The following is a 17,711-nucleotide window of genomic DNA, read 5'->3' on the forward strand; positions in this document are numbered from 1 at the left end:
AAAATAGAAGTTTGTTACGTAAGCTAATTCGTAAGTTATGTATATCTTTTACTAATGAAAACGTTCGTAAAAAACTAAAAGTTCAAGTTGCCTTTTTATGTACACCAAAAATTGGAGGGTAACTGGGCCTCCTCCCCCTCCTTTTTCTCAAAATTATTCGATGAAAACTATGGGAAAGCCATTTAGCCAAATAAATAAATATGCAAATATCGCTTTAATTATTCATCTGCGGAGAGCCGAAATCAAAACATGGATTAACTAAAAAAACGTTCAGAAATTAAATTAAAAAAAAAGTTTTTTAACTGAAAGTAAGGAGTGACATTAAAACTTAAAACGGACAAAAATTACCCCGTATATGAAATGGGCTTTTCCCTCTTCAACACCCTGCTCTTTACGGTAAAGTCTGTTTCAAAAAGTAGAGTTGAGAGAAAGAGTCAAACTTTAGTGCAAAGAGCAGGGTGTTGAAGAGGGAACAGCCCCTTTCATATACGGGGTGATTTCTGTCCGTTTTAAGTTTTAATGTCCCCACTTTACTTTCAGCTAAAAACATTAGTTTTTTAGTAGAATTGTGGCAAAGAGTCAAACTTTGGCTTAAAGAGCGACTGATTGTGGAGGGGACAACCCATTTCATATACGGAGTAATTTCTGTTCGTTTTAAGTTTTAATGTCGCTCCTTACTTCCAGTTAAAAAAAACTAGTTTTTTATTTAATTTCTGAACGTTTTTGAATTAATACATGTTAGATTTTGGCTCTCCGCAAATAAATTATTAAAATGAAGTTTGCATATTAATTCTTTTTTTTTGGCTAAATGCCTTTCCCTCAGTTTTGATCAGACGATTTTGAGAAATAAGGGGTGGGGAAGGAGGCCTAGTTAACCTCCAATTTTTCGGTTACTTAAAAAGGCAACTAGAACTTTAAATTTTTAAAAAACATTTTTATTAGTAAAGAATATAAGTAACTTAAGAATTAACTTTTATATTCTTATATTTTTATTACTATATGAGGGGGTTTGTCCCCTCGTTAATACCTCAAAATTGATTCGTTGACATTGGTGAAAAATGAGCGTGGGAAGGGGCCTAGGGGCCCTTCAATTTTTTGGTCACTTAAAAAGGGCACTAGAACTGTTCATTTCCGTTAGAATGAGTCCCCTCGCGACATTCTAGGACCACTTGGTCGATACGATGACCCTTGGGGAAAAAAACAACAAATAAACACGCACCCGTGATCTGTCTTCTGGCAAAAAAAAATACGAAATTCCGCATTTTTGTAGATAGGAGCTTGAAATTTTTGCTATAGAGTTCTCTGATATGTTGAATGCGATGGTTGATTTTCGTTAAGATTCTATGACTTTTAGGGGGTGTTTCCCGCTATTTTCCAAAATGAGGCAAATTGTCTCAGGCTCGTAACTTTTGATGACAAAGACTAAATTTGATGAAACCTATATATTTAAATCAGCATGGAAATTCGATTCTTTTGATTATCTTTTAGCATCAAATTCCGTTTTTTAGAGTTTCGTTTACTATTGAGCCGAGTCGCTTCTTACTACAGTTCGTTACCACGAACTGTTTGATGTTAGATAGAATGTGAAGCAATTATTTTTGTTCGTTTTAAGTTTCAACTTCGCTCTATACTTCCCTCAAAAAATTTTCTCTTTTAAATGTATCTTTGCCTATTTTTAATTGAAATTTAATGCAGAAGCAACACTGCAACAATCTTTTTAATTTTTGCGAGGGGGGGCAACACCCTCGTTTGCGGAGTAATTTCTGTTCTTTTTAGGTTTTAATTTCACTCCTTACTTTCAGTTGAGAAAAATTATATAATATCTGTTCGTTTTTCAAATAATACCAAGAAATCCATGCTACACAAAATGGTGTACACAATTTTTGAAGGTGGTCAACCTCGAAAGTTAGGAAAGAGTAACTATTTTCTAAAGAAAACTTTTAAGGTTTTCAAAACCTAAGCCAAATTTTGGTACGTCTAATTTATTTCACTAAACATCTCTCCCCTCCCCCCTGATAAACACCAAAAAACATTAGCCATACTGGTGCGGAATAACAATTCACAAAAGAAAGTTGGAATGTGACCTGGCAACCAAAAAAATATCACAGAAAAAAAAACGCTATTAGGTTCTTAGTGCTATGATTTCTCTGTATACATTACGATTAGTTCTATTCTGTCAATTAAATAGTAAAAAAGGAAAATAATATGAATTAATAAATGTAATAATAAGTAATCCTTCTTTGAAGATACAACTTCGAGTGATTCCAGATGCCTACACTTCTCTGACCCCAAGGGGTATGGGTCCTGGGGCGTAATTTATTCCAAAAATTGTATATGGGACATTTCACAGTTCATAAAAAACATTAACAAAAATAGTCAATTAGCTGAAAAATAATCATATAAGGCAGAAAACCATGACTGAAATAAAAATGTTTGATTGAGGAAGTGAACCCTTGCCGTCCTGAGTCAAAGCCTAACGCGCTAGTAACTGAAATACGGTAGCTGATCGAATTCAATCTATTTGTTCTTATAGGACCAAGTTGTGTAGCTTACAGCCCTTTTCCCAAAGGCTATGGATAGCATATCATATATACCAAGAGCATTATTATTGGATCTTATTCAGAAAATGCATTTTTAATTGGTTATTATAAAATATTGAGTTAATAAAAGCTTCTATTATAAAGAGTGAGAGCATTAACCTATATTTGGTGGAGCTCAACTTTTGCGCACAGGAGGGTAGGGGGCACTTCAAGGAATAGTCGTTCGGAATTTTGAGATTCAAATATTTTTTATTCTTTAAATTTCTTCCTCTTAAGAATATTCGATATTTAAAAATTATTTTGCGAGCCCCACCTTTCCAATGAAATCAGCCCTCTCTAAAGTTTATACAAGCATCTTTTTCATAAGAACCTTATATGCCCCCAGGGTTAAACTTAAAAAGAGAGCCCCCTGGCACTGGGGGTTGCGTCGACCCCGGAGTTTTTTTTATCATCAAATTATCCCTTTCTTAAGTTTATACGAGCATCCTTTACATAAGAGCCATATTTGCCCAGGGAATAACTTACAACGACTGCCTCGGGCCCTGGGGGGGTCATCAACGTAGGAGTTTTTGTTATATGATCTTTGAACTATTTTTAACAAAATGGCTATCTCAAAATTTTTATCGGATGTATTTGGGGAAAAAAGAGCGTAGGGGGGGGGGGACTAGTTGCCCTCCGATCACTTTTGACCCTGAAAAATTTAACTAGTAACTTTTGGTTTCCGATCAAATGAGCCCTCCGTAGTTTATACGAGCATCCCTTCTATAAAACCATATTTGTCCCTAGGGAATAGCTTACAACACCTGCCCCTGGGTGCTTGTCGGACCCAGAATTTTTTTAATATGATCTTCAAACTATTTTTAACAAAATGGCTACCTCAAAATTTTATCAGATATATTTGGGGGGAAAGGGTTTGAGAGGGTGAAGGGTAGTTGCCCTCCTGTAACTTTTAACTGTTAAAAAGGGCACTAAATCTCTGTTAAAAAGGGCACTGAAATAAGATCTCTGAGACATGAATTCCTTCTAAATATCAAATTTCATTAGGATCCGGTCACCAGTTCTTAAGTTAAAAATACCTCAATTTTTCTAATTTTTCCAAATTAACGCCCCCAGCTCCTCCAAAGAGAACGAATCCGTTCCAATTATGTCAATCACGTATCTAGAATTTGTGCTTATTCTTCCCATCAAGTTTCATCACGATCTCTCCACTCTAAGCGTTTTCTAAGATTTCTGTTTCCCTCCTCCAACCCCCTATGTCCCCGGATCCAATTCGAGTCGAAAATGGAGCATCTGAGACATAAGATCCTTCTATATATCAAGTTTCATTAAGATCCAATCACCTATTCGTAATATAAAAATACCCCAATTTTCACGTTTTCCAAGAATTCCGGTTTCCCCCTCCAACTCCCCCCAATGTCGCAGGATCTGGTCAGCAAACAAGAGCTTTAAAGCACAAGATCCTTCTAAATATCATATTTCATTAACATCTGATCACCCGTTCGTAAGTTACGAATACCTCATTTTTCCAAATTACCCCCAGCTCCACCAAAGAGAGCGGATCCGGTCCACTTATTTCATTCACGTATCTTAGACTTGTTTTTATTCTTCCCATCCAGTTTCATCCTGATCTCTCCGCTTTACGTATTTTCTAAGATTTCCGCCCCACCCCAGTGACGCTAGATCCGGTTAAGATTTAAAATAAGAGATCTGAGTTACGGGATCCTTCTAAATATGAAGTTTCATGAAGATCCGATCACTCCTTCATAAGTTAAAAATACGTCAATTTTTCTAATTTTGCATAACTAACCCTCCCCGCAGTTCCCCCAAATAGAGCGGATCCGTTCCGATTATGTCAACCACGTATTTAAGACTTGTGCTTATTTTTGCACCAAGTTTCATCCCGATCCCTCCACTCTAAGCGTTTTCCATGATTTTAGGCTCCCCCCAACCCCAACCCCCCCAATGTCACCAGATCCGGTCGGGATTTAAAATAAAAGCTTTGAGACACGACATCCTTCTAAATATCGAATTTCATTGAGATCCGATCATCCGTTCGTAAGTTAAAAACACCTCATTTTTTCTAATTTCTCTGAATTAACCCTCTCCCCCCCCCAGCTACCCAAAGAGAGTGGATCCATTCCGGTTATGTCAATCATGTATCTAGGACTTGTGCTTATTTTCCCCACCAAGTTTCATCCCGATTCCTCCACTCTAAGCGTTTTCCGAGATTTTAGGTTTCCCCATCCCAACTCCCCCCAATGTCACCAGATCCGGTCGGGATTTAAGATAAGAGCTCTGAGACACGATATCCTTCCAAACATCAAATTTCATTAAGATCTCATCAACCGTTCGTAAGATAAAAATACTTCATTTTTCTATTTTTTCCGAATTAACCGGCCCCCTACTCCCGCCCAGATGGTCAAATTGGGAAAAGGACTATTTTTAATTTAATTGGTCCGGTCCCTGATACGCCTGCCAAATTTCATCGTCCTAGCTTACCTAGAAGGGCCTAAATTAGCAAAACTGGGACCGCTTGGTTAATATCAAGTGCCACAAAAACTAAACAACTAATCAAACAGTTGTAACGAACTGTAGTAAGTAACGAACGTGGTAACGAACTGTAGTAAGGAGCGACCCGGCTAAATAGTAACCAAAACTCTAAGAAAACAGAATTTTGGAAACCAATACTTACCTCAAAAGAATCGCATTTTAATGCTGATTTTAAATATATAAGTTTCATCAAGTTTAGTCTTACCCATCAAAAGTTACGAACCTGAGAAAATTTGCCTTATTTAAGAAAATAGGGGGAAACACCCCATAAAAGTCATAGAAGGGGTCATCGTATCGACCAAGTGGTCCTAGAATGTCCCAAGAGGGCTTATTCTAACGGAAATGAAAAGTTCTAGTGCCATTTTAAAGTGACCAAAAAAATTGGAGGGCATCTAGGCCCCCTCCCATGCTCATTTTTTTCCCAAAGTCAACGAATCAAAATTTTGAGACAGCCATTTTGTTCAGCATAGTCGAAAACCATAATAACTATGTATTTGGGGATGATTTACTCCCCCACAATCCCTGGGGGAGGGGCTGCAAGTTACAAACTTTGACCAGTGTTTACATATAGTAATGGTTATTGGGAAGTGTACAGACGTTTTCAGGGGGAGTTTATTTTGTTTGGGGGGTGGGGCGGAGGGGAGGGGGCTATGTTGGAGGATCTTTCCTTGGAGGAATCTGTCATGGGGGAAGAAAATTCAAGGAAAAGGGTGCATGATTTTCTAGCATTACTATAAGAAAACAATGAAAAATAAACATGAAAAGTTTTTTCAAATGAAAGTAAGGAGTAGCATTGAAACTTAAAACGAACAGAGATTATTACGCATATGAGGGGTTCTAAAAATACTTTAGCATAAAGAGCGAGGTATTTAGGAGGAGATAAATACCTCGCTCTTTATGCTAAAGTATTTTTAGTAATTACAACTATTTATTCTACGGCCTTTCTGATTCAGGGGTCATTCTTAAAGAATTGGGACAAAACTTAAGATTTACTGTAAAGAGCGAGGTATTAACGAGGATACAAACCCCCATGTGTACATAATAAAAATATAAGATTATGAAACTTTGTTACGTAAGTTGCTAATTTATAAGTTACGTATAGTTTTTACCAATAAAAACGTTCGTTAAAAATTAAAAGTTCTAGTTGCCTTTTTAAGCAACCGAAAAATTGGAGGGCAACTAGGCCTCCTTCTCCACCCCTTATTTCTCAAAATCGTCTGATCAAAACTAAGAGAAAGCCATTTAGCCAAAAAAGAATTAATATACAAATTTCATTTTAATAATTTATGTGCGGAGAGCCAAAACCAAACATACATTAATTCAAAAACGTTCAGAAATTAAATAAAAAAAAACTAATTTTTTTAGCTGAAAGTAAGGAGCGACATTAAAACTTAAAACGAACAGAAATTACTCCGTATATAAAATGGGTTGTCCCCTCCGCAATCCCTCGCTCTTTACGCTAAAGTTTGACTCTTTGCCACAATTCTACTTTTTAAAACAATTAAAAGCTTTAGCGTAAAGAGCGAGGGATTGCGGAGGGGACAACCCATTTTATATACGGAGTAATTTCTGTTCGTTTTAAGTTTTAATGTCGCTCCTTACTTTCAGCTAAAAAAATTAGTTTTTTTTATTTAATAAATAATAAAACATTGGAACCTTATGGCCTTCACTGTAGGCAAGGCTATAGCGTTGCCTCTGACACTGTCACCGGATTACATATGATAAGTATGAAATCAATTTTTGCCCCTTATCTTGGGGAGTAATTTTGTCTCTGGAGAGTTATTGATGATTTTATAGGAATATCTATTCTCAAGACTAGCTGTACGTCACAAAGGAACGAATGGGGTTAAAATCTTGGAAATGTGTTTTTTCAAATTTTTTTTTTTACTTCTTATATATGATCAGCTCTATGAAACTTATTGCAAGTATTTTTTTTCTAGTACACATCAAAAATGGATGCAGACAAAAATAAACAGAAAAGACACCGAACAAGATTTACCCCTGCTCAACTAGCCGAGCTGGAAAGGTCATTCGCCAGGACCCATTATCCTGACATATTTATGCGAGAAGAAGTTGCCATGAGAATAGGCTTAACAGAATCTCGTGTTCAAGTAGGAGTGGATTTCGTTTAATTTTATTCACTTTTTTTATTGTCAATCTATTATACAATCACCATTTAAGTCTGAAAAATAACGAATCTTTAATTAATGACTAATTGATGGGCAGAAATAAAGTTGTATAATAATTCAAATCTAAAACGAACTGAAGCTAATATTAATGAAATGAATAAATATCAATGTAACCTCCAATTTCCTTAGACCAAATTTCCTTAAACAAACCTTTTCCAGTTTTTTTTTCTGTTCATAAGGGCTCCCTTTTGACAATAGCTTACTCGTACAAAAGCTTTCAATAGTTTTCAATAAAAAATTGCAGGTACTTTTTCGTACGAAACAAAATGTAGGAAATAAAATTGTTTTGTTGCCCTAAGGACTTAAGGAGATGAGTTTCGAGCCGATCAGGAAAACAGTTACAAGGCCCTTTTTAAGGCCCCTTTTTTGGAGGGACAGTGTCCCTGAAGAATCTTTTTGTTCATTAAGTTCCTCTTGACCAAAGGGCTTACAGCTATAAGTTTCGAAATTCTATTTGATACTAATAGATACATCAAAAGAATCAGATTTTTATGCTGATTTTAAATATATAAGTTTCATTAAATTTAGTCTTACTCACCAAAAGTTACGAGCCTGGAGAAATTTGCCTTGTTTTGGAAAATAAGGGAAAACACCCCCTAAAAGCTATAGGATCTTAACGAAAATCACACCGTCGTATTCAGTGTATCAGAGAACCATACTGTAGAAGTTTCAAGCTCCTATCTAAAAAAATGTGGAACTTAGTATTTTTTGCCGGAAGACCGATCACGGGTGCGTGTTTATTTGTTTGTTTGTTTGTTTGTCTGTTTTTTTCCCCAGGGGTGATCGTATCGGCCAAGTTGTCCTAAAGTGTCGTGTGAGGGCGCATTCTGACGGAAATTGAAAGTTCTAGTGACCTTTAAAAAATTGGAGGGCGTCTAGGCCCCCTCCCACGCTCATTTTTTCCCAAATTCAACGGATTAAATTTTTGAGATAGCCATTTTGTTCAGCATAGTGGAAAAACATAATAACTATGGCTTTGGGGCTGACTTACTCCCCCACAGTCCCCGGGGGAGGGGCTGCAAGTTACAAACTTTGACCAGCGTTTACATACAGTAATGGTTATTTGGAAGTTTACAGACCTTTTCAGGGGGATTTTTTGGTTAGGAGGGGGGGGGTTAGGAGAGGGGCTACGTAGGAGGATCTTCCCTTGGAGAAATTCGTCATGAGAGAAGAGAAATTCCATGAAAGGGGCGCAGAATTTTCTAGAATTATTAAAAAAACAATGACAAAATAAATATATAAAAAGGTGTTTTCCACTGAAAGAAAGGACCAGCATTAAAGCTTATAACGAACATAGGTTATTACGTATATGGGGGACTCATCTCTTCCTAAATACCTCGCTTTTTACGCTAAGGTAACTTTAGTAATTTCAACTATTTATTCTACAGCTTTTATGATTCAGGGGTCAATCTGAAAGAATTGGGACAAAATTAAAGATTTAATGTAAAGAGCGAGATATTAACGAGGGGGCAAATCCCCTCATATACATAATAATGCCATCACACGCCTATCATCAAACAAGTCCCCTTTTTTGTTATAAAACCTATTGGTAATAAAAGAGCAGACTGAGTTTCAAATATTTGCCTTCTTAATTCTTAATACATTTTGGTCTGTCAAATTTCTACTAAATATAACTTAAAGTATAAGATATTATACAACTTGGGGAAAAAAACTTGAGTACTGCCTATAGAAAAGGAATGCCAAAGACTCTTGAGTGTAATGGGATTTATTGTTCTAGCCTCCTCTGCGAAAATCTTATCGAAGACGGAAACTAGTTCCAGAGTAATAGAGCATAGAACCGTCCAAACAGCTCAGTATTTTGATGTCGGTTCACTTGGAAGACCCTGGAAACTGATATTGCGGAGGGATAAGAGTCTACCAAAAAAATATGAAAAGGAGCGGATAAGAAGGGACTAAAAAACGAAAAATTCAGAAATATATCTCTAAAGAGACCATCAAATTGACTTACGGAATCAGCAATTGGGAACAGTAGGCTGCTGTCTTTTAGATGTTGCAGAATCAAATTCAGTGAATCGGTTCATTAAGACTGTTAGAGATGTTGGGACGGAATGGTAAAAGACACGGAGAAAGAAGATGGTTATGCACCACTCAGATTCGAAGAAGATGTGTCGGCTTTTTAAAGGATGATGGTAATTACCAGGCATACTGGATCTGGACAAGAAGCGATGACAACACCACGCTAAGACGAAGCGATCGTAAATTGAGGAAATGATCAAAAAGCTCAAAAGCTACAAAACTTCTGGAAATAACTCGGGTTATTTCTCGGGCACGTGGGTTAACCTGGAAGTCATTGTTTCTACATTTACAGGAAAAGCTATTAAAATTTGTGGGGGGGGGGGGCAAAAAAAGATTAATTGTTTTGCCATAAATGTTACTTCCTTATCAAATGTTTCATTTAAGGTGTCAAAGTTATCAAAGCGCCAAGGTATATACATTAGGTAAATCATAAGCATCCCAATTTATTTTTAATTTGTGGTATGAAATTACATTGAGATAGAAACTTTCGCCAGAAAGCAGTTTCGTAATATACCTCACCGTTTAGGCATTTCCAGGGGAGGGTTCTAAAATAGATTTCAAGGGGCTTAGGGAAGGAAATAGGCTATTCAGGCAGAAACAGCATACATTTCTCTGGCAATTTGTGGAGTAAATTGTATATGGGGTAACAGTTATAGGGCAATTTATGGGGGATTCTTTTTTCCTTTACTTAAGAATAATGTTGGCTAGTGGGTTAGCCTGGACATCATCGTTCATATATTTTTGTAGGGGGGGGGGCTCTGGGAGGAAAAAAATTCTTACAGAAGAAGGCACTATGTTTTTTTTAATATTGGACATTTGTGTTTTACGCATGTTTCTGGTCATCCACGAGAATCAGGCAAATGTATGTCTGCCCTCCTCTTCTAGGTAATCAATCACTAGTAGTTTGATTGAAAAATTTGACGTACATATGTACTTGTGGTCTTAAATTCTTCATCTTAAATTCGCCCTCTTCTTCATTCTTACAACATCATGCAATTTTTTCACTTACTACTGACTATTGACTTTGGCGCATCCAACTGAGTACACAAATTACAGATTATGGTTACTTCAAGTAGCTAAATTATTCAAATGTAAACATTTGACATCAGTCGGTCATCTTTACAAGATTTCACACAGTGGCAACTTCAAACCACCCAAAACCAAAAGGTGTCCGACTCATATTCAACACTTATTTGTTAGGTAGCTTTTCGTTGAGCCGACATGTATTGTATCTTGTTTTTATGAACTGCTGAATCGTAATTTGCCGAAGAAAATGTCATGGGAATAGCATTATCTATGGAATATGCAATACTTTTCCTGCCTTATTTACATTGATGAAATTTCAAATATTCGTGCATAAAAAATGGAAAAATTCCCAGTATTGAAGGGAGACAAATAGACTAGTCTGCTAAGTTATAATTCCGAATAAATTTGACATAAAGATCGCAAATTGCAAGTAATAAAAAGATATAATACACAACACACTTACTTGTGTAACCTTGTGTACAAATCTTATGCACTTACATTATAGGTAAGTTTCCATTATTCCTCGTCATTCTCTAGTCACCTTCTTTTGAAAGTAATGGTATCCCGTTATACAAAAAAATATTATATAATTATTTGTTTATAAGTTATATATAAATAATTATTATATATATATCATTATATATATATATATATATATATATATATATATATATATATATATATATATATATATATATATATATATATATATATATATATATATATATATATATATATATATATATATATATATATATATATATATATATATATATATATATATATATATATATATATATATATATATATATATATATATATATATATATATATATATCAATTTCAGAGCCAAGTTTGAGAAAAAGAAATGAGACACAAGGATATTCTGGGAATTGTACTTTTTAATGATTTAGCTAGAATTTTCAGATATTTAGTGACTTGAGTGTGTATATCTCTGTTGCAATGTTAAACTAGTAATAACAGGCTCATGAAATGAAAATGTTGTAGAAACCGGAAGTATTAATGAATAATATATGGAATAAGCTATTTTTTGATTCTAAGTGGAAATATTGTAATTTTAGCATCATAACCATGAACACTGAAAATTTGGACTTCGATTTGATACAACTAAGAGTTTTTTGTAATTTTGGCTGATAAGGATTTGTGCTGTTGTTGTCTCCAGATCCAGAACGAGGATTATAGAATATATTGTTCAGCTGAATTTTAAACGGGAATCTGTATGGATGGAGAGTTGTTTTCTGCGAGGTTAAGAATTTTGTATCCAATGGGTTTCGATGCTTTGAATTAAAGATTAGAATGATACATTGGATTTGTTTGTATTTTCTCGCGGCTGAACATTCAATTTAATGAAAAACTTTAATGAGTTTTGATGATTTCCTAAATTATAACTAATGGTCGATTAAGTATTGACATTTTTGTTCATTGGGTTGACTTGACACATTTTTTTTTTTTGCTCCAAGTTCATTCACCAGAATTTTGTTTATTTGTGTTAAATTCAGTTACCTACTAAGCATTAAAATCCATAAAGTTAAGATCCATACTGATCAAGGAGTTCGCGGTAACGCAGCTCTAAAGAATGGAATTTTGATACCAATAGTTAGATCAAAAGAATCGTATTTTAATTCTGATTGTAAATATATAAGTTTCATCAAGTTTATTCTTACCCATCAAAAGTTACGAGCCTGAGAAAATTTGCCTCAGTTTAGAAAACAGGAGGAAACACCCCCTAAAAGTCATACAATCTTAACGAAAATCACACCATCAGATTCAGCGTATCAGAGAACCTCATTGTAGAAGTTTCAAGCTCCTATCTACAAAAATGTGGAATTTCGCATTTTTTGCCAGAAGACAAATCAAGGATGCGTGTTTATTTGTTTTTTTTTTCTCTCTCTCTCTCTTTTCCTCAGGGGTGACCGTATCGACCAAGTGGTCCTAGAATGTTGCATAAGGGCTCATTCTAACGGAAATTAAAATTTATAGTGTCCTTTTTAAGTAACCAAAAATTGGAGGGCACCTAGGCCCCCTCCCACGCTCATTGTTTCCCAAAGTCACCAGATCAAAATTCTGAGATAGCCATTTTATTCACCATAGTCAAAAAACATAATAACTATGTCTTAGGGAACAATTTACTCCCCCGCAGTCCTCGTGGGAGGGGCTGCAAGTTACAAACTTTGACCTGCGTTTACATAGTAATGGTTACTGGGAAGTGTAAAGACGTTTTCAGAGGGATTTTTTTTTTTTTGGGGGGGGGGGGGGGTTACATGGGAGGATCTTTCCATGGAGGAACTTCCCATGGGGGAAGAGACTTTCAAAGAAGGGGGTGCAAGATTTTCTAGCATTATTTTTAAAAAAACAATGAAAAAATAAATATGAAAATTTTTTTCTACCTGAAGTGAGGAGCAGAATTAAAACTTAAAACGAACAGAAATTATTACACATATGAGGGGTTTACCTCCTCGTAATACCTCGCTCTTTACGCTAAAGTATTTCTAGTAATTTCAACTATTTATTCTACGGCCTTTGTGATTCAGGGGTCATTCTGAAGGAATTGGGACAAAATTTAAGCCTTAATGTAAAGAACGAGGGGTAAGCCCCCTCATATACGGAATAAAAACATACGAATATAGAAGTTAGCTACAGAAGTTAATTCAAAAGTTGCGTATATTTCTTACTTATGAAATGTTCGTAAAAAATTAAAAGTTCTAGTGCCCTTTTTAAGTAACCAAAAAATTGGAGGCTAACCAGGCCTCCCCCCTCGCTCCTTTTTTCCCAAAATCTTCCGATTAAAACTGAGAAAGCCATTTAGCCAAAAAAAAAGATATGCAAATTTTGTTTTAATTATTTATGTGCCGAGAGCCAAAATCCAAACATGCATTAATTCAAAATATTCAGAAATTAAATAAAAAACAAATTTCTTTAACTGAAAGTAAGGAGCGACATTAAAACTTAAAACGAACAGAAATTTAATTAGCCAAGATCAAAACATGCATTAATTCAAAAACTTCCAGAAATTAATCAAAAAAGACAAGTTTTTTAAATGAAAATAAGGAGCGACATTAAAACTTAAAACGCACAGAAATTACTCCGTATATGAAAGGGGCTTTTCTTCCTCAACGCCCCGCTCTATACGCTAAAGTTTTTTACTATTTTAAAAAGTAGAGTTAAGAGAAAGAGTCAAACTTTAGCTTAAAGAGCGAGGCGTTGAGGAGGAAAAGCCGTTGATGAGGTCTCAAGTAGTGTCTCAGTGAAGAAAATTTGCTAAATCTTGAATATTTTCAGGTTTGGTTTCAAAACAGACGTGCTAAATGGAAGAAACGCAAAAAGACTGGCTCCCCTTTAAGGTCAGGAGGCGTAATGCCTCCACACAATTTAAATCCTTTTGGCCCTATGGACGCAATGGTTCCTGGATCTGTGTTTAGTCAAGATGGTAGATGGGGATTGGCACAGAGTAAGATTCTTGGAGATTTTTCTGGCTTAAATTGTTATCTTTTATCTAATTTTTACGAATCCGACGGAAATGGAACAAAGCAAAGCAAAGATCAAAATCAATGACAGCCCTTAAAATTCACGTCACAAGTGGTTATCCGCTACAACATTTACTGAGCACTCCCAGTGCCACCTTTTCGCCATACTTTGTCACATCAAACTACTTCAAATTGGGAAGAAAGCTCTTCTTTTCTTGGAGAGCTCCAAAAGTGGTTTCTAACAAGTATCAAAAGGCACTACTAGCTATTATGCCCCCGGAGCAAATTTGAATAAAAACACTTTACTGAGATAAGGTTAAAAAATTTCAAAAAATTAAAAAATCAAACTTACAAAAATTTGTTGAAATCGAAATCTCTCAAGGAATTGCAGTCTTCATAATTGCAAGAAATCAGGTTGGGCTCTTGCCTTCTGTTGGGTAACAATAAAGTATAATTACAAATTACCAGGCTTATTACAGTTTTTCGACTTACGCTTTGAAATTCAAGATATTCTAGCTACACAGGACCCATTTAACACATACAAAAATTACTTAGTTTCAGAGAAAGTATCTAACTGTCTAAAAAAAGTGAAGTTAAAAACTACGAATAAAATTTAATGCTGCATGCTAAAAGCTGGACTTGCTGCATCTTTTTGAAATGGAAAGGATATAATTTTTTTTTTTTAATTTGGGATCTCGCTTAGGTTAATGGGATCCCCACTCTTCCCAACCTCATATAAATGCACAGTCCTTTACTCAGAAACATTCAAGGATCGTTAGGGATGGTAAAGTTAAAAGCTTTAAAATAATCAGTCGTTTCTTTCTTGTTGTATTATACAAGGCTCTTTGTAAAATTGGAGGAATTTTAGCTTTCAAGCATTTCATAATAGCGGACTATATCAATAGACGACACGTTTCTACAGTAATTGAAACTCTAAAAAAAAATGGAATTTCGGTAATAATAAGTATGTCACGAGAATTTTCTTATTATGACGATTCTGAATATATAAGATCCAAGTAAGTTTCAAATTACTCATAAAAAGTTAAGAGCCCGATAAAATTTAAACAAATTTAAGAAATAGAGGGAAATACCCCCTAAAGGAGTGTGATCTTGATGAAAATTGTAGCATCCTGTTCAGGTTGGAACATGGCCAAAATACCGTTGACCGAAGATTTTCGGATACCAGATCGGCTCAAAGCTATAAAAAAAGCTCTATTAATATCTTCCCAGTTTCAACGGGCTTACTGCCACATGGTGCCACGCTCCTGGACATATACACAACCCATACAAAATGTATGACTATTATGTAGAATGTACTTACGGTTTTATTAACGGTTACATTATAGTATCCCAGTTATTGGTAGTGGTTTGGAACGTTTTTAGGGGGGATGTAGTTAAGTTACTTTTTAAATTTTGTTATATAAAATGTTCAGTTTTTCGTTGCTGCTGTAATCTATTTTTATAGTGGCATGGTGGTTGTCTTTCATTGGCAACACTGTCTAAGTAAAGAGCTATATAGCTTCATTTTTTTATTTTCATTTTTCTTAAGCCAGCTCATGGGGAAGGAGATGTCATTAAGGCTTCGGAAGACACTCATTCGATTAAAAATTGGAAGTGCTTTTGCTCTTTTTTAAATTCTGAAGTGCATGGGTGCTACCAGCCCCACTCCCATGCCCTTTTTAACTGCACCCCGCACCCTCAACTTCAAAAGACATCTAATAAAAGTTTTGAGACACTTATTCTGTCCGAAATACGAGCAGTCCAAAGGGCCAATAACTATGTCTCCGAAATTAGATGACCTTTACACTCCCTGGGGCAAGGGTTGTGGTTATGCTAGCTGTAGATTTCTTACATTTAAGTTTTAATATTGGAAAAGAAGGGCCTGTTTGATCCTGGGTGTTCATAAGGACTAAGGGTAAGAATGTAAAACTTACAGGGAAAGTTGGGGGGATTCTGTACTAAATAAAAAGAAATGGCATGTTCATGCATGTTGTCAAAAGGGTTTATCAGTAATTTCTCGAGATGGGCTATATGTTTTAAACTGAAACTTTTCGGACAAAAAAAAAGGATAAAGATCCTCCAGAGCCATTGCTGGCGCATAGGGCGTCGAATTGACGTTTCAGTTGCTGTGTGTTTTTACAGGAACAAGTAGCAAGCTTGTCGCCCAACAAAAGCTTGTCATCCACGCTGTCAAAATAGTGTATATGCAATATCTTAGGAATGTCTAAGTGTATTAAATTGAAATTTTCAAGAAATATTGAGGGGTATCTCTAGCCAGATTAAATAACTGTAAGTACATCCAGTTTTTCAAAATGGTATATCTGCAGTATCTAACAAACAGCTTACGGTATTAAGTTGAAACTTTAAAGGAAAGCTCATTAAAAAGTTAGACTAAACCAAAATTCACTGTGCATCCAGGTTGTCAAACGCTGTATTCTGGTTTCTCATTGTCATTAGTACCATTCAAACCTCTACTTGGACTATTATCAAAGTTGATAACCATTATTGGCTTAAATTAATATTTTTTTTAAGGCATAAGTCAGTTAAGTCAGTCAGGTGTTGGTGCACTGAGTCAATTTGGCCAATGGAGCCAAAGTTCCCCATTAACAAGCTCCTTAGCATCTGCCATGTCCTCCAATTCTGGACCCAGTACTATTTATCCGTCACACTATGGCTTTGGTAATCTAGGTGAGTTATAATGCCTTAATCGGGTATCAAAAATGTTGTCTTTTCTCATGTTATTTGCAAGCAATGACCCAAAAACTCTGAAAAACTTATAAGGCTGGAGAAAGAAAAAATTTGCAAGATCTAGCATTTTCCAGTAAATGCTTTGTTAATTTTGGTCTATATCACTCAACTAAACGTAACTTTAGTTCTATCAGCATTTAATTTTTTAATGAGCTGGATAACGCTACACATTTTATGTTGCTTGCTGCTACATTCGTATTTCATGCAACTTACTAACATTGTGAAGAGCGATATGTCCCTCATTTTTTATCTATTTCTTCTTGTTGTCTGTGTCTACTGTTTATTTTTTTTTGCTGTCGAGACTCCAAGCACCAATTAATTTAAAATCTCAATTTTCTAATCTCAAGCAGACAAAAGCGTTTGTACAACAAAACCAATTTTTTTTTTATAAAAATTTAGCCGTTCGGATAAAGAATGTAAAAACTGGTGACTCTGAAAGCACAGTAAACATGAACTTGTCAAATTACACGAGAAAGGTGAGAAAAGTACAAAAATACAAACGTCTTTTAATTAATAAAGCTGTTCCGGGTAAAATTGCCTGTAATATCCGGAGGACTTCTTTTTCTTCAAAGAAGCGATATAAAACGAAAATCTTCAGGCTCGTTATGATAAATTTAGATTAAATTATTCTTTCCGAAGATTAATTAAGCACTATTCTATGGCTGCCCTGGCTTCACCAAATGGTGATTTTTCTCGAACGGATGAAGATTGCTTCAGCTGGAAAATTCGCTAGATAATTCTTTTTCTCATAGGATTTATGGAAAACGATTTTTCGGGCAAATTTTGGCCAAGTTACACCGATTAGCTTTTTTGCCAGGATATTAGTACTATTGAAAGACTGCTAATCTTTGCCAAAATTACCTTTTCTCCTGAACAGTAATAAGCTCTGGTCAAGTTCAGGAAATTTAAAAAATTTTTAAATTGATTAGCTCTACTGCTTAACTAATCCCCAGGTTTGTTTCCACCTGGAAACTAAAGCGAGTAGTTAAGTGCAAAGTTTATATCTGAATTTTTAATTGCAGCAAAATGTTAAAGTAGGAGACAAAGGGGAACCAAAACTAAGCTAAGCTTGTTAGCTAATAGTTTGTTTTTAGTAGAAAAAATCTTTCAATCAAACGATTAGGCATGAGCAATAC

The 17,711-nt window shown here is 35.3% G+C and overlaps 1 protein-coding gene across 2 annotated transcripts in view; it reads left to right on the forward strand.

Moving 5' to 3' along the window:
- Nucleotides 1–17,711, forward strand: part of LOC136038044 (homeobox protein orthopedia-like) — a 94,544-nt gene that overhangs the window by 64,379 nt on the left and 12,454 nt on the right. For both annotated transcript variants that reach the window (XM_065720994.1, XM_065720993.1), the window contains exons 3-5: nucleotides 7,031–7,201; nucleotides 13,643–13,811; nucleotides 16,360–16,515. In XM_065720994.1, coding sequence (XP_065577066.1) covers nucleotides 7,031–7,201; nucleotides 13,643–13,811; nucleotides 16,360–16,515 — 496 coding nt within the window. The remainder of the gene's footprint in view (nucleotides 1–7,030; nucleotides 7,202–13,642; nucleotides 13,812–16,359; nucleotides 16,516–17,711) is intronic.

This window comes from Artemia franciscana, chromosome 17, assembly GCF_032884065.1.
Source record: "Artemia franciscana chromosome 17, ASM3288406v1, whole genome shotgun sequence".
In the NCBI taxonomy this organism is placed as follows: Eukaryota; Metazoa; Arthropoda; class Branchiopoda; order Anostraca; family Artemiidae; genus Artemia; species Artemia franciscana.